The 23,297-nt window shown below is 42.8% G+C and overlaps 1 protein-coding gene across 15 annotated transcripts in view; it reads right to left on the reverse strand.

Moving 5' to 3' along the window:
• The window catches only part of Eya1 (EYA transcriptional coactivator and phosphatase 1), a 311,134-nt gene that overhangs the window by 4,659 nt on the left and 283,178 nt on the right, over positions 1 to 23,297 (reverse strand). For all 15 annotated transcript variants that reach the window (XM_031366906.1, XM_031366904.1, XM_031366911.1 and 12 more), the window contains 5 exons: positions 15,409 to 15,467; positions 15,129 to 15,289; positions 14,167 to 14,281; positions 13,943 to 14,064; positions 10,563 to 10,663 (listed from right to left, as the gene is read on the reverse strand). In XM_031366906.1, coding sequence (XP_031222766.1) covers positions 10,563 to 10,663; positions 13,943 to 14,064; positions 14,167 to 14,281; positions 15,129 to 15,289; positions 15,409 to 15,467 — 558 coding nt within the window. The remainder of the gene's footprint in view (positions 1 to 10,562; positions 10,664 to 13,942; positions 14,065 to 14,166; positions 14,282 to 15,128; positions 15,290 to 15,408; positions 15,468 to 23,297) is intronic.

Consider the following 23,297-nt stretch of genomic DNA (forward strand, 5'->3'; position numbering starts at 1 on the left):
ACTGGCTGCTGCAGCACAGATAGAGAACCTCTGGGGCGCTGGCTGCTGCAGCACAGATAGAGAACCTCTGGGGCACTGGCTGCTGCAGCAGATAGAGAACCTCTGGGACATTGGCTGCTGCAGCACAGATAGAGAACCTCTGGGACACTGGCTGCTGCGGCACAGATAGAGAACCTCTGGGACACTGGCTGCTGCGGCACAGATAGAGAACCTCTGGGACACTGGCTGCTGCAGCAGATAGAGAACCTCTGGGGCACTGGCTGCTGTGGCACAGATAGAGAACCTCTGGGGCACTGGCTGCTGCAGCACAGATAGAGAACCTCTGGGACACTGGCTGCTGCAGCAGATAGAGAACCTCCGGGACACTGGCTGCTGCGGCACAGATAGAGAACCTCTGGGACACTGGCTGCTGTGGCACAGATAGAGAACCTCCGGGACACTGGCTGCTGTGGCACAGATAGAGAACCTCTGGGACACTGGCTACATGTGAGAGAAAGATGGCTGGCTGAAAAGCCGAAGAGTACACCGTCCCATATACCAACTCTAAGACACTTTATTGATAATAATGAGTTAAACATCAGGTATTCTGTTGGGCTGTGTGTAAGGTGACTCAGTGGCAGTATCACTGTCTATACAGAAGGGAGAGAAGAGAGAGGTCTAAACAATAACTGCTAAGGACTGAGAGTAAGATCCCTACCAGGTCTAGGCTGTCTGAAACCTCCATGCTACAGTGTTCAGCGCTAGCCTCAGCACCACCTGCTCATACAAAGGACAGATAGTGACAATTTATCCTCACAGAACCTGGTGGACTCTAAGCAGTGTCCATGATCAAGTGGCTGATTAACTGAGAACTGAATCTAGCAGAGAAGGCCTGTGGCTCCTGTTAGTTAGTAGGTCATCAGTTCAGTACTGCATAGGGTAATATTTTACCTACCCAAGTACTTAACAATACCAAGATTTTACACTATCAGGGACAACTGGATGCAATAAAATGTGAGCATGTGCGAGTGTGAGTGTGTGTGTGGGGGGGCATGCTGTTCTTGGCCACTAAAACAAATATTTCTTATATAAAACTGGGAAGAAAGGATGGCAAAAGGATGGAATAGAAGCACATGGCATTGAAGACACCTGAGATCAACCCTTCAAGTAGCCAAATGAGGTTCCTTTATGGCAGCATATTCCCAAAGCTGCAGCTTATCAGTAAATTAATTAGTTGGTGTAAATGATTCCACATTGCTTCTAAGTTTATGGTTAAAACAAATGCCATTAATTGTGGAGAACCATAGCTGCAGCAAGAATTAAGACATAACACAAGACTGTCCATGACATTAAGACATAACACAAGTCTGTCCATGTGGACAGACAAGACATATTTGCGGAACCATCACAACCCCAGGAGGTGTGAGGTAGGAACAGGAAGGCTGGCTCAGATGCCTGCTGGGCTTACACACCTTAGAAGAATAAACACAGTTTATTGTTTGGGTTGGTTGGAAGGAATGGGCCTCCAGGCTACACAAAGGTGTAGAGATAAGGGACCCAGGAAGCACCTTCTGTAATTAGCTGGAATGTCATCAGGCTGGATGGTCTGTTCTCCAATAGGGAAGGAGGCTTTTCAGGGGAAGGCCTGGAGAAGTAACTAAGGAGTTTAGATTTTTATCTTGTTAATGAAAGGGAAGGGCTTGCTGAAGGCTTGAAAACACAGAGAAGGAAGTATTTAAAACTCCCTGGGGGGAGGTGCAGAGAAAGGGAGTTCTGGAGGTGTGACTAGCTGGTCACAGAGAAAGCTGTGAAGTAGTTTGTGTGCAGAACTGGAGACATTCAGAGAAGAGGGCTATTTGAGTGGTCACTGGCTGGGGACACCTGGGTTCATTTGATGAGGTCAGATACTGAGATGGACAGGCTGTGTCTGATGGAAATGGAGATGCTCCATTCCTAACAAGGGGGAGCTGAAGCAGGCACTGAAAAGTAGAGGAACACAGGCCAGGGAGTCTTTGGAACCACGGTATGTCTCACTGGGAACACAGTGACAGGCCATTTCTGCTCTTCTTGCCTATTGGCACAGCTCTTCAAACCCTCCTCCCACTGAAAATCAGCACTTAGCTCTTTTGGTTCCACATGACATCCATTGTTAAAAAAAAAAAAAAAAAAAAAAGCTATGTGCACAGCTCTTCACATGGAAATGGATGTTTGTGCAGTTATTAAAAATGCACCAATAGAAACCTTCTATAATTTAAGAGCATCTTCTCTCTGATGCAAATATTGCACTTTCAGAAACGTACTCCCAGAATGTTCATCCAGGATTGGCTTATAACACTAAATGCTAGAACTCCCTAAAGACTCAGCCTCAAATGGCTGGTAAAATAATTGCACATCCACATGGTAGCATGCTAGTGTGGTTTCTTAAAGGATGAGTGAGGCAAAACTCCTGGGAGGTCTTTAGACAAAGACCTCAGAAATGGAGAGATCTCCCATGCTTATGGATTGTCGGATTGACATAGTAAAAATGGCCATCCTACCAAAAGCAATCTACAGATTCAACACAATCCTTATCAAAATTCCCACAGAATTCTTGAAAGACGTGGAAAGAGCAAGTCTTAATTTCATATGGAGAAACAAACAAACAAACAAACAAAAAACAGAATAGCGAAAACAATTCTTTACAATTTAAATAACTTCTGTGGGAATCACTATCCCTGACCTCAAGCTGTATTATATAGTAATTGTGATTAAAAACTGCATGGTACTGGTACAGTGACAGACAGGTAGATCAATGGAATACAACTGAAGACCCAGAAATAAAACCACACACTTATAGACATTTGATCTTTGACAAATAAGCCAAAAATGTACAATGGAAAAAAGAAAGCATCTTCAATAAATGGTGCTGGTCTAACTGGCAGTATATAGAAAAATGAAAATAGATCTATATTTGTCACCTTGCACAAAGCTCAAGTCCAAGTGGATCAAGAACCTCAAGATAAAACCAGATACATTGAATCTAACAGAAAAGAAAGTGGGAAAGAACTTTGAACTCACTAGCACGGGGGAAATTTCCTGAACAGAGCTCCAATGGCTAATGTTCTAAGATCAATAATTGATAAATGGTACCTCATGAAACTGAAAAGCTTTTTTAAGGCAAAGGTTAGAGTCAATAGGACAACAAATAAGCAAACCTACAGATTGGGAAAAAAATCTTCACTAACCTCACATCCGATAGAGTATATAAAATATGTAAAGAACTCAAGGAGCTAACCTCCAAAAAAAAAAAAAAAAACCCAATAAAAAACTGGGGTATAGCAGGAAGGACAGAAGTACCAGGTCATCCTTGGCTACATAGTGAATTTGAAATCATCCTTGGCTACATGAGACTATGTATTAACAAATTTTAAAAATATGCTTCTCGGGCCGGGCGGTGGTGGCGCACGCCTTTAATCCCAGCACTTGGGAGGCAGAGGCAGGTGGATTTCTGAGTTCGAGGCCAGCCTGGTCTACAGAGTGAGTTCCAGGACAGCCAGGACTACACAGAGAAACCCTGTCTCGAAAATCCAAAAAAAAAAAAAAAAATATGCTTCTCAAGTACATAAGTAAAACCAACATAGGCAGGAGAGTAAATATAATAGATGGCATAGCCAAGTCTTAAATTCTTGATGACTTTTAATCATAGGTAAAAACCAAAAAACCAAAACAAAACAAAACAAAAATCTGGGGTATAGAGCTAAACAGAGAATTCCCAACAGAGGAATTTTGAACTATTGAGAAGCACTTAAAGAAATGTTCAAAGTCCTTAGTGATCAGGGAAATGCAAATCAAAAAACTCTGAGATTCCACCTTATACCAATCAGAATGGCAAAGATCAAAAACTCAGGTGACAGGACATGTTGGCAAGGATATGGAGAAAGAGGAACACTCCTCTATTGCTGGTGGCGCAGCAAACTGGTACAACAGCTCTGGAAATCAATCTGGAGACTCCTCAGAAAACTGGAAATAGGTTTACCTGAAAATCCAGCTATCCCACTCTTGAGCATATACCTAAAAGATGCCCCACCATACCACATAGGCATGTGCTCTACTATGTTTAGAGCAGCCTTATCTGATATAGCCAAAAGCTGGAAACAACCCAGATGTCCCACAAAGAAAATGTGGTTCATTTACACAATGGAATGTCATTCAGCTATTAAGAATGAGGACATCATGAGTTTTGCAGGCAGATGGATGGAACTAGAAAATATTATCCTAAGTGAGGTAACTCAGACCCAAAAGGACATGCATAGCATGTACTCACTAATAAGTGGATATTAGCCAAAAATGTACAGAATACCTAGGATACAATATACAGAACTCAAAAAGGTTCACAGGCTGAAGTGAGGATGCTTCAGTCCCACTTGGGAGGGAGAAAAAAAGCAATCATGGGAGGCAGAGAGAGGGAAGGATCTGCATGGGAGAGGGGAGGGGTAGGGGGACGGGAAAGGGGAATATGATCAGGTATTGAGGGTAGATGAACAGGAGAGAAGCCCCGAGGGCCAGAAGAATGAATGGAAATATGCAACCTGGGGAGAGGGTTGGGAGATGGGGGGACCCTCTAGAAAGTAACAGAGACCTGGCCTGGGAGGTGAAAGACTCTCAGGACTCAAAGGGAGGGACCTTAGATGAAATGACCAACAGTGGAGAGAAAGAATTTGTAAAGTCCATCTCTAGTAGACAGACAAGGCATCAAGTGAAGGGATGGGATTGTCATCATCTGATCCAGAATTGGTCCTGTGTAAAAGAACTTCAGGGACATAAATGGAGAAGCGGCTGAGGGAAAGGAGGTCCAGTGACAAGCCTAAATTGGGATCTAGCTCCAAGGCCTCACATTATTACTGATGCTATGGTGAGTTTATAGACAGGAGCCTAGCATGGCTGTCCTCTGGGAGGCCCAACAAGCAGCTTACTGAGACAGACACAGATACTTACACCTAATCAATGGACTGAAGTTGGGGGCTCCTGTGGTAGAATTAGAAAAGGGCTGGGAGAAGCTGAGGAGGAGGGCAACCCCATAGGGAGACCAGCAGTCTCAACTAACCCAGACCCCTGAGATCTCTCAGACACTGAGAGATATAGCATACATTAGCTAGTCAGAGGCCCCTGATACATATACAACAGAGGACTGCCTGGTCTGGCTTCAGTGGGAGAAGATAAACCTAACCCTTGAGAGACTTGAGGCCCCAGAGAGTGGGGAGGCCTGGCATGGGTCTGGGGGTAGGGATATCCTCTTGGAGATGGGGGTTGGGGGGAGGATGGGCTGAGGAACTGTGGGAGGGTGGACTGGGAGGGGGGGAATGACTAGAGTCGTAAAAAAATGAAAGTACTACTAATAAAGGATTACTGATGCACTCTTCTGGTACAGATAGTTGCTAGGACAGATTGCCCAGTGAGAAAGGAAATACAGAGAAAGTATGCTGAGTTACCATCTGTATTTCACAAACATAAAACCTATCTGTGCTGTGCAGAGATGATTTCTAGGCAGTTTGCATATAGAGTTTCAAACATTTCAGTCGTATATAACAAGACCTCAAAAGACTAATCACTCTAGCTCCTAGTGAAACTTACTGCCCCGCCCTGCCCCGCCCCACCCTGCCCACTTAATACTGAGTCTCTGCTTCCTTCTAGCTTCTCAACCTTCCTAGTGCTGTGACTCTTAAATACAATTCCTCATGTTGTGGTGACCCCCAACCATTAAGTATTTTCACTGCTACTTCATACCTGTAATTTTGCTACTGTTATGAATTGTGATGTAATAAATATCTGTGTTTTCTACTACTCTTAGGTAACCTCTGTGAGCCGGTTGAGAACCACGGCTTTAGGCACAGAGGGCTAAGCCCTAGCACTTCATATGTAATCTTAAGCATGAACAAACAACTTAGCAATAATAAACTAATCTCTACTTAGTATTTAATCTCTGTGCCCTTCCTAAATAAGAAACAAAGAATTAAATTGAGTTACAAATGTTGTCCCTGTCTCCTGCCCCCCACCACCAAGGTAGCTTTCTCTAGAGTTTGATTTTTTTTTAATCTCAGCAGGTTTTTGGAATGCACACCTAAAAGGGACTACTTTTAAATGAAATCTTGGTCAGTATACAGAATAATGAATGGATCCTTGCTATTTTTACCTGTTACAAAGATTCAAATGGGTTTCTGAAAATGTAGATTAATTGAGCAATGAGACCTAGTACTCCCTTCTTACCATTCTGATGTTTTTAAAGTCATACCTGTACTTAATTATTTTCCTCAAACTGGGTTGCATCCTCATTTTTGAGGAAGTACTTTTATGGAAGAAATTATAGGGTTAGACTGAATTAATTAGGAAAGCCTGACTGACCTGGCAAGGAGAGTCAGGGCGATAGAAGCCTCGGCAAGTGACCTTTAAGGACACAGGCAACTGGTTGCTTACTGGTATCTGGCTTTAAAAAGCTCTTCTCTCTTGATGAAGAATATGATTTAGGCAGATGAAAGACCTCTCTACAGGGAGCAAGAGAGAATGCTGTAGGACTTTTGAAAGACCATGGAAAACTGAGAAGCAAGAGAAATAACTAAAATTGGTTTTGAAGAAATATAAAATGGCAGGGTTTTGATTTGATTGGTCAAATGTACAGACCTTCACTGGGGAGGGGTGCTCACTTAAGTTCAGTTAGTACTTGGAAACTGATATAACTGAGTGATGATTTGCTTTGTAAGTAGGAAGCCCTCACTGAAAAGGATGAGCAGGTAAGAGCTCTATTCTGTCTGCAGACATCTGCCTGGAGGAGTGGCTAAGTGAGAGAAACAAATCCCTGTCAAACCAGGGGAAAGGAGACACCTGTGTATGTTATATCTACCCCTCCAACCAAAAAAATAAACTTATCCAGTATTTAAGCTTAACAAGCCATATAACTTCCTACAAATGAACTCTTAGTGTGCCTGGGATATTTGAGTTTATAGCTTAAAGGAACACTGGCTTTAAGTCATAGTTTGGTCAATTTTTAGCTATGTGTTTAGCCATTTCTTGGTTTGGGTTATGGTTGTTTGAGACAGGCTGTAATCTTTGCAGACTCAGGCAGGTCACAAGGTCCAAGGAGCTTCTTCTTCTTCTTCTTCTTCTTCTCCTTCTTCTTCTTCTTCTTCTTCTTCTTCTTCTTCTTCTTCTTCTTCTTCTTCTTCTTCTTCTTCTTCTTCTTCTTCTTCTTCTTCTTCTTCTTCTTCTCCTTCTCCTTCTCCTTTTCCTCCTCCTCCTCCTTCTTTCTTCTTCTCCTTTTTTTTTTTTGATGGCTTTCAGCTCCCATCTCCCCTCCCCAGTGCCCTGAGAGCTGGGAGTATAGGCACATGTCACCTGGCCCAGCTGGGTCTTAGTTTTCTCTTCTGACTAATGTGTCAAAGAGGAGCCTTTCTTACAGCAGCATCATTTGAGGTTATAATGATATATTAAAGGGGAATGCCTTAAAACAAGGGGCTGTGAATGGAGTTTTAGAGCTGGTAACCTACATTCCCTCTTTGGAACACAGATCTTCCTACAACACATATAGCCATCTTCATTTACATCCCTCTGTTGGCTTTGTCTATGTATTTATCTTACAGGTGAGATGGTGGCTTTCTGCTTTCCCCCTGTAAGGAGGAAACTAAATTAAATATTAAATATTCTCTCCTTCTGGGTACAACTCTGCTCTGAAGATACTCATGATATCATCAATTCTCAAGTCTGTTTCTCTACCTTCATATATGGAGAACTACTATTTAAATATTGGCTTCTTTCAAAGGCTAGCTCAACTACTGTCTTTAAAAGGCTGTTTAGTTTGTTACTCTGGATGATTAAACTGATGGTGTCTGCACATTTTGCAAATATAAGAATCTGTTGTTTTTAAAAGCTGAATTTTTTTTACATGCACAGGAAGGTCACAAGGTCCAAGGATCTTCCTTTTATTTCTCTTATGGCATACATCCACCCACAAAATTCAAAGTAAAACTAAGAAGACTCAAAAGTAAAAATCCAAAGAAATGTTCATTTTCTAATTTCTTTTTGATGTTTAAAAAACACATCCAAAGAAAAATTGTGAAGATAATTTTAACTGCTCTTTGAAGATAGAAGATATCATCTTATTACACCTTTGCATTGTAGTATTAGATCAGGAGTTTCTGCTTTCAGACTGTGCTTACTAGGGCTACCCATCTCAGAAATTTCTCAGAAAGACCAGAGACCCACCTGTACTGGGATTTTCCTGTGTTTTTGCATTTTATGTAAAACACAAACAGAAAGCCACACTATGTTAACTTTCTCCTGAAATTAAAGTTTGGAAGGCCCAGCTCTCTGGGCAGTTAGAAATCTGACTCAGGGACATGGCAGCACAGAATGCTGAGCCTTGATGCTCACAAGTGCAACTCTCCCAGGCTCTTATGGCCACTAGGGGGTTCTGTGTAGGAGTGGCCTGGGAATTCTACAAGCTTTCCAAGGAAGAGAGCTTGAGTTCGAATTTCCCATCTACATTCTTCCTCAGCCCTCTGGACTGAGTTTGAGGTATTCTAATTTAGTCTGGGCTGACAAATATACCCAGGACTAGCCACAGGTGAGGCCTAGCCACTGGTGAGGACTAGCCACTGGTGAGGCCTAGCCACTGGTGAGATGGGACAGTCAACAAGGTTTATATGCTGCTCCTATTAAGCACTAGCAAGCCAAATGTGTGTAGGTTTCAGTCAGCACCAGGTACATGAGTGACATCTTCTGTCACTGACAGACAATAGGGCCAGTGCCTGCGCTTGGAATTCAGTGAGCATCTGAAGTAAAGGAAGCCATCTTCAGAGATGTATGACAAGGCTGCTACATGTTGCACCTGGCAGTCAGTGCTACATCTGAGACCTGGAACTTGGTGTGACATTTCTAGTACTGACTGGAAAAGGGCAGAACTGAACTGCTGTGTCTGTCATGGTGCTGAAGGCAGACCTCTGTGAATGAGTGGGGGAAAGGAGGGGACTTTAGTCAACTCATGATAGAATGTCCTTGAAGAAACATGGAGCACAACTGTACCAAGATTTAGAGACATACAAGAAAGTTGAAGACAGGAGTCTCAAACAAAAGCTTCCCACCCCAAGATCACCTTCAGTACCAAAAAAGACATTCAGAATTATATTTGTAATCCTAGCTGCCATTTGTTGCCTTTATGAGACTCACAAGTCTTAATGAATCCAATCGGTCAAAGAGGCCAAGGAGCTAGGTGCTGTGATTATGCCCATTGGGAAAGAGGCTAAAATGAAAGGCAAGGCTTAAGATGCTTGCTCAAAGCCACAGAATGGACAGACAGCAAAGCTGTAAATCAAAGGTGGGCTGGATGAGTATCCAAGCTCTTTCTACTGCATATCTCCACTTAAAGCATAAGTGAGCACCACAATAAAGAAAAATGCAAGATGTTTGACTGACATGAGTTTTGAGAAATGAGCCTGATAATAACAAGAGGACCTGGGAGAAAATATTCTGGGTGGAAGTATTGGGTGTGGTAAAAGAGAGGTGTTAATGGTTTGAATGTGTCTCCCAACATTCACATGTTAGAAACGAATCCTCAATTTTCACGGTGATATTAATGGAAGGTGAGAACAGTTGGCCATAATTAGGATTAGTTAAACTGAGCTCATGATGTTGCATAGGCAGTATGTGCCTACTCAGGAGGGTTGCGACATTAGTGACTTTCTACAATGATGAAGACAGACCTCGCCTTGTATCCACAGGGGATGCCACCTGCCATTTTACGATGTAACAAGAGGGCCCTCACTGGACATTGACGCCATACTCTTCATAGTTGTAGTTCTAGAACTGAGCCAAATAAATCTCTGTTCTGTATAACCTATCCAACTTCAAACATTTTGCCAGAAAATGGACTAAGGCATCAAGTCACCAGATGAATGTAACTGCGATGTTGGGTGGACCAGGGAGACAGACCAGAAAGGTAAGTTGTAATCCGACTGTGAAGCCCCTGAGTGTTAGGTAAGGAAGGAAGTCCTGTCCTTTAAGCACAGTGAGATGCCAAAGAAGCCAGTTTCTGCTGAGGGAATAATAGAATGACAGAGGCATGCGCAGCAGCAGTGGCACAGCCAACACATGCGCAGCAGCAGTGGCAGAGCAAACGCATGCGCAGCAGCGGTGGCACAGCGAACGCTCCCAAGAAGCTTTTACACTCATGGCCAACACGTCAAGCAAGACAGATGCTATCTGGGGCAGAAAATCATTTCATCTTGAATGCTGGCTTTGACTGTTAGCAAGCATCTTTCCAAAGCAATGCTTGAGAGGGTTTGAGGTTGCATTGGGATTGGGTAACAAGGTGTGAGCCATCTGACGATGTCCTGTATGCCAGGAATAAGGGTTCTGGAACATTGCTGCAACGCTAAGCTAGCTTTTCTGACCAACTACCACTTGAAAAGCTCATTCATGTCAGTAGGGTTCTTCACAGCCCCCTCCCCGTGTTTACAATTCTCCACATTTCATCATCTGTGGTCAAAAATTGCCATAGGTAAAGGAGCCAATCTCGAGGTCTGAAGCTGCAGACAGCACCCTCCCGGGAGACTTACCTTTTTTGCCCCTTGCTCTTCTTCCACACCATCTCCTATGACAACGTACACCACTTTCCTTCCAAACCTTTGGATTATCCTCTCAAAACAGCTCTCTTTTCCTAGTGGGTAAAAGCAAGTTACAGAAAGTGTAATTTGATACTGGAAAGCCTTAAATAGACACTTTGTCCATGCTTTCGATTCAGCGCTATTTGACCAAGGGAAACATGTCGAGCCACTTGAGCAATATGAAGACAGCACGGTGTGGTAAAGGTTGTGAATTCATTAGTAGTGTGCTGGCTGTTTTTTGAAAAATAATGGCTTGGGACACATGAGGTCAGGCTAGCTATCAATGTGGCCTAACACAAAATCACAAACTTATTTAATTCTGAGGTTTTGCTTTGTTTTTAGTTCCATTGCACAATTAATAGCATGAACTTTGAAACACTATGTCTCAAAGCCAAAATGTTGGGCAGTCTGGTTTAAATACTCTTTTCCAAAGAACTTAAGATACAAACATAAGAGTGTGTGTCCATGCATATGTGCCTGAGTGTATATATGTGCACACTAAGGTACTGAATTATAATAATTCTTTCCCTACAAGCTGAGACTAAAAGGCATATAATTCTAGCAGTCTATTTTAGCTTAAAAACTTGTTATATCAAGCTGAATCATACAAGATCAGTGAGAGTGACTTAAAAACAAAATAACCAAACTTGGATTTGGTAAAACAAAAGAAATCAAACCCTTGCTGGTCAAGAGAAAGACACACAAAACCTAATGTCTTTGTTTAAAGATATGCCATACATATCTTTATCCTCTTAAACAACTGTCGGATAGCGTGTATATGGGTAGTACAGCAAAACTGTGGCCCCTGACCCAGCCATCTTACACTCAACAAGCACTTTCCTAGAGGAAAGCAGGATCTAGGCAACAGAACACTGTTATCTGTCTATTATCTTTCCCAAGTCAGGCTTTCCTCCGGGCTTGGCTTGTCAGCACATCTCTATAGCTAATGCTGGCATTGTTTCTTCTCACAGAGGAGACCGGTGTCCGGGTCTCCGCTGCCAATAAGGTCATTTTAATGGACAAAGGGACAGTTGATAGTTCTCAAACATGAATGGCTGAGCAGGGCCTGCACCTCTTTCAAATGAGGATCAGATATATCCGTGAACAAATTGCTTGTTTGCTTAAACAAATGTCTGCTTTATAATTGTATTTTGTACTAAAATCTTTCGTTTGCATCTGACAGAATATAATATGGCCAGCCTTGGTTAAAGATGCCTTCCAATGCTTTAGTCGCCCATTAAACTGTGAAATTTTAAATCGCTTTAAGAAACAGACTTTTTCCTCCAAATGGGAAAATACTTATATGTTCGCAAAGCTACATTATTTTTGACTTGTACAGAGAGGAATATTAAGTTGATCGCTATATAAATGTGAAGAGGGTTTTCTTTGTTTTTTAATTTTTTTATTGTAGCGTTAGGGATCAGACCCAGGGCTTTTCACAGGTTAGGCTAATTGTCCCTGAGCTAATCTCACAATTCCTTAGAGGTTATTTAAGGGGAAAGTTTTGGTTAAAAAAAAGAAAAGGAAAGAAAAAGTCTTGTTGTATATTGTCACCTACAGGTTTCATTGCAAACTTTGGGTTATATAGATTTTTTTTTTGCACTAAATATTGAAAAAATTAAGTTGTCAGCCTGTCTATAGTGACTTCCACAGTAATTTCACTTGAAGACTGTCAGCAATAGTCACAGATCTTTCAATACCTACTTTTCTTACAAAAACAGAACAAAATCTAAGATTATTTTTAAAGGAGCTTGTTTTTTTTTTATTATTTTTCACTTTAAAAAATGATTTAGCTTAAGAAGCATGAGTTGTTCTTAGACATCTAATAGGCAGATTTTTAAAGTGGTAGGCTCATCTGCCTAGGCTCACAGTCACCTTGTTTTCCGGCTAACATGGCAGTGCTGACCCAGCCGCCTATAAGAAACACTTCAGCTCCACCCCTGCCCCCCTTCCAGTGCACAGATGTCTACCCATGTCATCCAAACCCATCTTCTGAGACATCCGCATTTTCTAAGTGTATAAGGAATGCTGCACACTGTAGTCATTGTGACGGAAAAGAAACAAAGGGCCCCAGGGATGTTAGAATCTGGTAGGAAATTCACATTTCAAAGAAATAATTGTTTAGTGACTATTGAGCAAAAGCTTTGAAGGTGACATGACATACAGGGCTCTGAAAGCTCAGAAAGATGGAGGTTAAACCTGAGGGACTCTACTTTTCCTCTTTTGTCTTCAGATGGAGTTAGCAGCCAGAATCAGCCTTCTTTCCACTCTGAGGATGCCCATCCTTTTTCTGTCTCACAGTAAATACCCAGGGCACTAATGTATGGTCAGGGCTGCTCTTCAGTTTCATCATTTCATGAACATCTCACAAGAGCCACTCAGGGGCAGCCACGAGGCTGTTTCCTCGACCTCATTAGCATATCTGCTCAGTAAGCATTCTTATTTGTCCTTCTCTACCTGGTCCACACTGGCTGTTCCCTCCTGGCCAGGAGCAATAGCTCCCTCAGTCCTGCACACAGTCAGGCACTTAGCAGGATGTCTCCTTGAGGAGAGGAGTTCAGATTAGACTGACCCTAGGCTTGGCTCTCAGTCATTTACCCAAACGACTTAAGCCTGGGTGCTTATGTTTCCTCATTTGTAAAATGTAAAGATGAATATGCAAAATGGCTTGTCCAGTTTTCCACATTCATTACCTGCCTGCTGGAGGCTCATTTGCATATTGTTGTCAGAATGGATCACAGGTAGTTCTTGCTCCTCTTGAGAACAAGTCAGGACTTCTCATCCTTTTCCTTCTTAATTATATTCTAACTGCACCTCACATCAGACATCCCTCCCAACTGTGTATTCTCTGGTGGGAAGCTTCTTTTTTTCCATCTTTCCACAATTCAAATGAAAAATCAATTTTTTATACATATTGAGCTAAAACAAACAAAACCCCACTTCCAGTAAAATAGAAAAAACTATTCTGAAGTGTTTATTTCCACTTTGTATGGGTTTGTATCAACATTTGCTTTAGCTTACAAAATGCTTGTGTTAAAAGTTATCTAAAAGACTAAATACAATAGCTCAGAATTGATGTTAAATCATTTGTTCCTTGAATGCCCAGGCTTTACCTTCTCCTGTAACATTTTGTCATGCAGCTATATGGGCTATATTTGATATTCCCCATTACCCTTCCCTTTACCATTCAGCTATGTGGGTTATATCTGATATTCCCCATGACCCTTCCCTTTTTCTGATGAGCAAGGATTCTGAAGATAAGCTTCATTCAGTGTTTTCCCATTCACACTGGCCTTAAGGAAAAGGAGTAGGTAAAATCATAAAGAGCTTACCTATTTTAGTTGCACTGTAAATATTTTCTATTGGAAACACAATTCCTAATCCATATAGCAGGACTTTTGCCAATGCTGGGATGAGCTGGGTAGTCGTTACTAAAATATTCACACAGTTCGTCCTATGAGAACACAAAGAAGGAAGAACTGTTGGCAAATAAGTCTTCAAGATAAACAAGCCTGAGCAATGCCCACTGCCCAGCCCATGCCCACGGGGGCCTCACCGGGAGTGGATGAGGGAGAGGGCCTTCAGGGCCAGGGTCAGCCAGGAGTCTGTGAGGGCCTCAATCTCAGCCCTCAGCTGGAGCCAGGCTTCCCTCTTAGCTGGGCCAAGCAAACCTGAGGGGTAGAAGGCTCATGAAACCCATATCCTCACCCACATGGCCAAGCAGATTCATAAAGAAGAAATAGTTCACAGAGACCATCAGTTATCGTTCATTTGCAAATGTGTGCTTACTTTGCAGGGACTATCTCCCTGGATATTCCCAGATCCCCATCTTTCAGTGGACCATTTCTAACCATGAACTATGGGGAAGAGCTGACCCCCCTTCTGGCTCTAGGGTGGGTGAGAGTCCTTGGTGTGGTTAGGGACAGTGTCTTGGCATGTTGTCTGACTCAATGGAATGATGTTTCTCCCCCCACCCCCACCTCAGTTGTGGGAATCATAGATGAGCTAGGAGCCCAGGGACAACTAGGCATCATTTTGTCACTCCTATGAGTGGCTGGCCTAGGACTGGCTCCTGGCTCGAGGAAGGCACACATTTTCTAGCCATACTGGAAACAGCCCCAATGTATCTGCCATTATATCAACTGATTATAACAGTTCCTTTATATTTAAGCCACTCTGACCATCATGAACCACACTGAAAAAACTCAGGCTAACACAACACAGTACAGGGAACAATGTTATAACACATCTTGTGTTGTGGACAAGGCTTGTTTGGAAGGATTATTGAGTGTTTAAAAGGTCAAGGAGCTCGCCCCAGGTGACTGCAGACCATCCCATGGCACTTGGCAGCCAGGGCAGCTGGTTCTAGTCTTATGTCTGTCATAAAATTGTAGTAGAATTTAATCAGTTAGATAAAACTGTCCGTATTCTATTATACTCAACAGTGTGGCCCTAAAGTGAGTGGCACTTTGTAAATTGTACTAGCCCAGCCCACGGAGGCATCCACCAGCCACTTGCCTCCCACATTGTTCTTATAGGTGTTGTAGATCTCTTTTACTCGTCTGTAGCGGAAGGCCAGCTTTCGCATCCAGTCCACACCACCTCTGACACCAGTTGCCAGGCATAAATTAGCACTGGTGGCTGCGGCAGGAAAGCCATCTGTTCCAAAGTTGTATGTGCTATTTAGACGCAAGAGAAGCCCAGAGTTAATCAAATGGAAAATTCATCTTAATTAGCTGAGTAATTAAACTCTTTTAACAGAGGAAAACTCAGCCTGTGCACCAAGGCACCCGCTCACCTCAGGTCTTGGCCATTGTCGTCTGACGAAACATCATCTATGTGGACTTGGTCACACTCCTGAAATGCAATTGAAATGGTGAGTATTAACTCTTAAGAAGCACCTTTAAAAAAGAAACCCAAAGCAATCATATTAAAAATCACCTTAATTGGCATTCTTTTCAACTATGCCCATCAGTAGGTGGCAGTCTTGTTAAATTGGCATTTTTACCTATTTGGGGGCTCTTTTCTATAAGAAACAAGCATTGTCATCAAGGACTACTGTTGCTCAGCTTCAGAAAACACATTTTTTGTGTTTAGAAAGGAAAGTGATTGAAAACAATTAGCATGTGTGTTCCATAAACCTCAGGTACCTAAACACAGCATACGGCTCAAAGTTTGATTCAGAGAGTGCTTGGCATAACTAAAACCAGACATTTCAGTAAATGCAACATGCTAGAAAAATTAAACCTGATGCTAACTGCCAATGAAATTATGACCTTTGATTGCTTGCTGAGCCACACACCAACAGGGCCTGAGGCAAGGGTGCCGAGGAGCCAGACAAAAAATCTGTTACTGGTTTACCATTTATTTGAGAGATGTGAGTTTTATTCATTCTCTCTCTCTCTCTCTCTCTCTCTCTCTTTCTCTTTCTCTGTGTGTGTGTGTGTGTGTATGCACCCACATGCTCAGGATTTAAAAAAGCATGGATGACTTCAAAACTAAAAATAATCAAGCCATATGGTGTGTTTTTCCCAAATATTTTCCTGTTATGTTTACTGTTTTCCTAGCATTCCATGTTCATGGTAAGCACTGGATTTATTATGCTATTGCAAGCAGGCTAAGATAGGCAGTATTCCGAACACCTAGTCACAGTCATGGGCTGGAGCTCAACTCCACAGGCCCCAGCTTATGCACCTGTTCACCATGAAACAATGGTGGGCATCCTCCTGCTGTCTCCCCAGCCCGACTGGTGACTATGGGAAGCAGCAAACATGAACAATAAATGAGGACATAGTGATTTAGAAATAGAGATGGTGTCCAGCATAGAAACAAGCAGTCCTTATACCTGGCTTGCTTTTTTATGTTGGTCACATCTCTGCCATTTTACCCAGTTCTCCATATGGACTTTAGGATATTTATTTCCATTAGAGTTTTAGTTAAAAACTATTAGAAGAAGGTTCTCCAGACAAAGGCTCTAGTAGGTTTGTGATAAAGTTAACCATGTAAAATCTAGGCCAGTCAGCAAATTCAGCTAGGCCACAAAAGAGCACACCATAGTAATAGAAGGTAGTTTCTTCATGTTGCTGGCTCCTTCTGGACAAGTCCTCCTGTCCATGTGTTTGTGAGGAAGGCAGCAGGAGACAGGGGAGAGAAATTCAAACCAGCTGTTCCTTCTCAGAATTAGAAAGGTGACCCACCCCAACCTTTTCCCAAGGCATCTATTTTGCAGGCGGCCCTCTCCCAGCAAGCAGCAAGTTCCAAGACGACGACTTTGGCCTTGTAACCCTTCTGGGCTCTCCTGAGGTCTGTGACCTCAGATAAGAAAAAGGAAAAACAGGGCTCAAAGCCTTTCCATGCTGACTGTGAATTTAACATTTGCAAAATGGGTCATTCTTGGAAAATATAGCAGACATCTTGTTTCTCAGCATTAGCAGTTAAGTCTTAATCTGGGGGGAAGGAACGAAAAAAAGTCTTAGTCTAGAAGACAAAATAATTGTTTGTTAAACAACACAATTCCAGCTCTAAAGGGTTTCTGAATCAGGAAAAGAGATTTCAGATCCTTATCAAGCAATGCAGTTTTTATGTCCCCCCCACCCCGACCCCACTCCCTCACCCAATTAGCGGAGGAGGAAAGATCACTGCAGTGCCTAATGGAACTTCTCTGTCTGTCTTAGGAAGTCAGGAACTAGCTGAGGAAAAGATGTGTGAAAAGGTGGATGGATGGGATAGTCAAGAAATCCAAAGCTAGGATTCCATAGCTAAGGAGGGAAGGCTTGCTTGGAAAGCAGGATGTGAGGAATCTCATCTTAAACCGATTTAGTTTTAATTTTCCACCCTCTGAGAAGTGAGCTAACACAGTTGATGAGCCATTGTTGCCATAGTTTTCCAGCCCCATGTTTGGTTTCTCTTGCTTCCCTTGTTCCAAGGGAAGATTGTTTAGTATCTTTTCAAGGTAATCAAATGTCAACAGCTTCAGTCTTTGCCCTCTAGGAGCAGATAATCTTCAAGGTGGCTTCTTCCTCCTCCAACAAAGACCTCCTTATCAGGACAATGTTGTGGAATGATTTTAATAGAAAGGGATTTTTAAAAATCAAGAGTGCTTTTAATTGTTCTCTGTTAGCACATTTAGAAATGAAAATGCCTATTATTGTTTAATGAGCCACAGAACAACACATTAGTGCTTTAAGTGCAAGTATAGAGAGGCCATGAAAAGGACCCATTTACTTTTGAGACTGTGAACTTGTGATTAATAAATCATGTGATCACTGCACTGTATTACATATAAAACATTTGATTTGGGGGGCTTTCGGTGTGGCTAAGTGGCACCATCTTCCAAGCACCTGTGAAGTCCTGGCTAACCCCTACCAATACCACGCGCACGCACACACACACACACACACACACACAGGTACACACACACACAATAAACTACAAAATAAACTACAAAATAAACTACAAAAGGTTTGTAAGACTCTCAGAAGCCTGAAGAACACTAAGAGGCTGCAATGCCCTGCAGGGTGCCAGGGTGTTGAGTTGTCCTAAGTGTGTTTACTACTAAACTGGAATCCACAAGCTCAGGCTTATTTCCTGAAACTGAGGATGAACCTGCTTTCTCTCTAGTTTCAGAAAGTACCCCTGGCTCTTAGGGGCCCCTGAAGCCTGAGGGCTGTTTTCGAAGAATCTATTAGGTATTCATTATCATTTGGGGGTGTTTGCTTTTTAATTTCCAAATCTTTGAAGAGCCTGATAACAGAGGGAGAAGGCCAGGACTACTTTTCAGTTGAAAGAGCCCTGGCTCCAAGAATCAACACTAAGTTCAAAGCTCTAAGGAGTCTATAGACTTGAGACATAGCAACAAAAAACTCAAACTGGATGCATCCTACAGAGAGCAGGGCATACAGAATTCCAAAGCAGAAATAAGCTTTTATTCCCAAGGTATACCAAACATACTGATAGTTCTTTTGAAATGAACTTTCAGAAATTATGTGATGGACTGGGGCAACATTCATGTTCTGGGAGCCACTGCCACCAGGCATGTTTTATGTATTAATGTGCTGCCCTGAGGCTGGAGAATGCAAAGGGACTCCCACTCTCTGGCCTGTCACCTAGTGACTACAGGGTTGGGGAAGCATAGAGCTAGTGATTATGGGGGTGAGTGGCACAGAGCTAGTGCAAGGACCCCAGACAGTCTTTACTTCCACCCACCCGAGCTAGCTAACAAATACCATAGATTAGAAAGATGCTCCCTCTTCCAGCCCGTGCCCATGAAGAGCAGCTTCCTTCCACTACTGCATCTGATGCTGAGACATAGTGGGGAAATACAGAAAAGATGCAATCTAACTTCACAAAGATAGATTGATTTACTGTGCTAAATACAAAAGAGCCTTCTTCCTCTAAGGCTGTAGAGGTCTGAGAACCGATGTTTGCAGGGAGTGACACGGCCCACTACTGGCCTCTGGTAGTTTTGAGGTTGTAGGAAGCTAATGTGCAGATAAAGGGACCACTGATATAAATAGATCAAGACAACTTTTAGGGTCTTAGACTGCCTTGGCAGACCTTTCCTTCTCATAGTATTGAGGTAGGCAGAGAAGCAAGCAATTAATGGGTAAGCCTTCATTTTCTTTCTCAAAACAGCAAACCTAGACCTCCTTCAGTGACATAAAAGGCTCTATGGACTGAGCCAGCAGCCTAGAAAGAGAAAAGATTGGTAAAGAAACTGTTTCTCTGGATCTCCAAATCTCACACATCACAATTAATATAGAGTTGAAAATAGATCATATGTTAAGAGAGAAGTTATTTATGGTAAGGGCTTTTAAGTCAGAAACTTTGCATAAGGGAAAAACAATTTGATAGTAACAGAAGACAGAATTATAACATTTAAAAACACTTTTTGCATTTTTAGTGTGTGTATGTATGTGTGTGATATGTGTGTAGATGCAGGCACATGAGTGACACAGAACATGTGTAGAGGAAGAAGACAACTTGTTAGAGTCAATTCTCTCCTTCCATCATGTAGCCTCAGGGTTCACACTCTAGTCACCAGGCTTGGCAGCATGTGGCTTTAGCCACTGAGCCAGCTTCTCAGCCTGTCTGGAGGCACAAAGCACAAGCAATCCCAGGAGGAACAGGGGTCATTGCTAAGCTACGATGATCTTTTGCTGAGAGAACTTATTCGTAACTACTATATCCGAGCACAGCCACTAAAGCATAGCCACTTCCTGTCCTGGGGTTGGGCCCTTGCTGTCCAGGAGTGCTGAAGCACCACAGCTGACCACTCCTCCAAACTTGGTTACCAAAGTATTCTGCACTGACATTTTGTACACATTGCAGATCCTTCTGATAACGCGAGACCACTTTATTAGGAGCCAATTCCTGTGCAGGCTGGTCATCCCTAATCCCCCAAACCCCAAATTCTAAATGTTCTCTCATCTTACACTCTTTGAGCCAAGATGCCACACGTGGAAAATTCTATACTCCTCAGGCAAAGGGTCCACAACCAAAAGATAGATGAACTTAAAAAAAAGTATAATATTGCCTTTGGACTGAGCATGACGTGTATATGTGAAATATTAGTAAGTTTTCTGTTTAAACATGGATCATATTCCAAAGTTACCTTACTATGTACATGTAAGTATTCCATAATTTTGAAAAAAATTAAAAATCACCAAATGTTTTCAGTTCCAAATGTTTTGGATAAAGGATGCTTTGCTTTCACCATTTGTAAGATTCCTGGAGAGGCAGAACGGGTGTTTTCTTGAGTTTGTGGGAGAAAGTTCAAGAGCATTTAATGTTCTCCTTTATAGATGAGAAATGAAGAATGAAGAGTTCAGAGCAGCAGGACTCTCATGACATCTTCCCTCGTGCTCCCAAGTCCATGGGACACAGACACCTGACCACTATTGTCACTTGAGACCAGGGTTCTTTGTGGGTTTTGTCAGTTGCTTGGACCTTAGGGAACTCCACCTGGGAAGCGTGTCCTCCAGCACCTATAGCAAGTAGGCCAAGGGTGTGTGACTGTATTTACTTCTTCCAGCCTAGAGGTCAGGTATGCAGCCTCCTTCATTCAGCACAACCTTTAGCCCTCTATGTCAACACCAGGCAGGCCCATAAACGTCATGGGCCATGGTCTGGAAGGAGACTCAATCACATACAAGCTACTGTGTCTTTTTTGTTTGTTTGTTTGTTTGTTTTGAGACAGGCTTTCTCTGTGTAGCCCTGGCTGTCCTGGAACTCACTCTGTAGACCAGGCTGGCCTTGAACTCAGAAATCTGCCTGCTCTGATTCCCAAGTGCTAGGATTAAAGGCATGTGCCACCACTGCCCGGCATGCTACTGTGTCTTTACCAGGTGACCAAGTCCATATAGAACATGAGTGCATATGGTGAGCATGTGGCTTAGCATGTTACACTGACAACCAGCACACTGTGAGAGGGGACAAATAGGAAGGCCAAGAGTACAGGTTAAGCTGCCATCTTAAGAGTAGGGGCTGAGCTGGGCAGAGAGCAGCTGTCTGAAGTGTGTGCATGGGCCTTAACTGACATGCCTAATCTGACTCAGACTAACAATCAGAGAACCCAAGTTTCTGCTTCCTCTGCTTTCTTTCACTGTGATTTACAGAGGACTAAGAGACATAAAATAAGCAAGCTGCAGGCACTGATGGGGTCCTCAGTCTGTAGCCCCAGAACATTCCTAGAGCCTTGCTGTAAAATGCTCACATGGATGGCTAGGGAACAAGCCAACATATCAGGCCACTGAACCCGGCTTGGGTGCCGGAAGCTGGCACAGAGCTGAGTGAGGCAGAAACTCACGCCCATCAGCAGATGGGTCTTTGCTTTCAGGGCTTGGCTGCACTGTTTTTCTGCCTTTTTGGTCCCTTCTGTCTTATTCTTGGCATGGCATCTCCAGCTGACCTTTTTGTGATTTGTCATCATCTCTGGGTGTCTAGGGGTGTTCTTTTGGATCAAGCCCCGGGAATAACTCAGATTTTGTACAGGGCCTCATATGCAAAATATTAACTTATGGCAGAATTTTTCTGCAAATATTTATTCTGCTTTGATACTGCAGTGGTTGTTCTTTCCCCCCAAGCGTTTTGCTTGTACCATAATTATGTAAAAATATACCAAACGATTCAAACTAGTTTAGGAAAATTAATAAAGAGCATTAAGACAGTTACAATGTGCTTTATTCTCAGTGCCAAGTAGGATGAGGTCGCTGGTTGCACACTGGTGCTCTCTACCTCTGAACATGAACGTGGAAATACAAACTTGGAGTAAATATGAAGCTCTAGAATAAACCAAGGTTCTAATAAGGCACTGAGGCCGTTACAAAAGGTGATGGCCTGAGAATGGTAGAAGCCTATCTTCAGAGAAGTTGAGTTACCCTGCCCACATTCTTATGACCCCAATTGTGTTTGTCAATGTTCCATATTTACCACGAGAAAGCAGACAACTGTCATGCCTTCTAAGTGTTTCAATGCCTTCCTGTCTGGGTTTAAAAGGGAATAAGTCATCGTTACTGCCCCCTTTTAAATGAAATACTTTTATGTTTGTGTCTTGTCTATGCATTTGTATGGGCGCCAGAGTGTATCTTGTGTCTGCAAAGGTCAGAAGAGGGACTCAGACCCTCTGGAAGTAAAATTACAGATGGCTGTACTCTGCCATGTGGGTTCTGGGAATCAAGTTAGCATCCTCTTCAAGAACAACAGGTGTTCTTAACTGCTGAGTCATCTCGGCAGTCCTATATGTCACTATGTCTTGATACCAGCAATACCTACTGAGACCAGCTAGAAATGGCCAAGGCTGAGGAAACAAACCCTGGCCTCTGCATCCTTTTCTTATCTGCCACCGGACAATTACGTTTTGAGCTAGAAACTCCCTGTGGAACAATATGGACACTTGCTTGAGACCTTTGATATCTCTAAGTTGTTAAAAGGTATTCCTCATATTTCTTAATATGAAAATCCATATGTAGTGCAGTGTGTTAGAGACAGCCACATCAATAGTCATCGAGCTGTAATTTCACAAATTGTCAGTAGTACTTAACCTTAAAACCAAGCAGACCAACAACCCCACACAACAACCCCCACCCCCGCAGATCTGCTCACACTGGTTTCATAGGAAGTCTGAATCATAGAGATGGACGTTCAGGCTGACCAGTGTTGGCAGTATGAGAGTGACAGGTTTTGAGGGAGTCTTCCAGGGTGATTTTTGGCAATAACTTCTAAGTCCTTGGATATTTTGATAACTTCTTTGGAAAAACACGGTAAGTTGAGTACCACAGATGTCTGCTCTCCCAAGAACACCTATGATTCAGAAAGTCTGAGGATGGAACAAAGTAGTCTCAAGAAAAGACCACAGATGGAAAAGGTGAAGGACCCTGCTTCTAATTATCTCATTAGTTGAACCAACTTCTCACTTGCCTCCTGTCTATAAAGGAGTGTGCCCAGTTGAGATGCTGTGTATTTATAGCTATTACTGCAACCCCAATGGCTTTCCAGACGTGTGCCTAAGCACAACCTGCACTCCCTTAACTTGGCACCACAGAACAAACCCAACCCCTGGTGACAGGGCAAACATGAAATCAACAGCCCTCTCATACTAGCCCTGGCTAGCAAGGACCTACCCAGCGTCTACCTGGAACATGCCAGTGACACAAGTTCCTTGCATGTTGCCTGCTGTTAAGGCATTGA

This window comes from Mastomys coucha, unplaced genomic scaffold (genome assembly GCF_008632895.1).
Source record: "Mastomys coucha isolate ucsf_1 unplaced genomic scaffold, UCSF_Mcou_1 pScaffold14, whole genome shotgun sequence".
NCBI classification, from domain to species: Eukaryota; Metazoa; Chordata; class Mammalia; order Rodentia; family Muridae; genus Mastomys; species Mastomys coucha.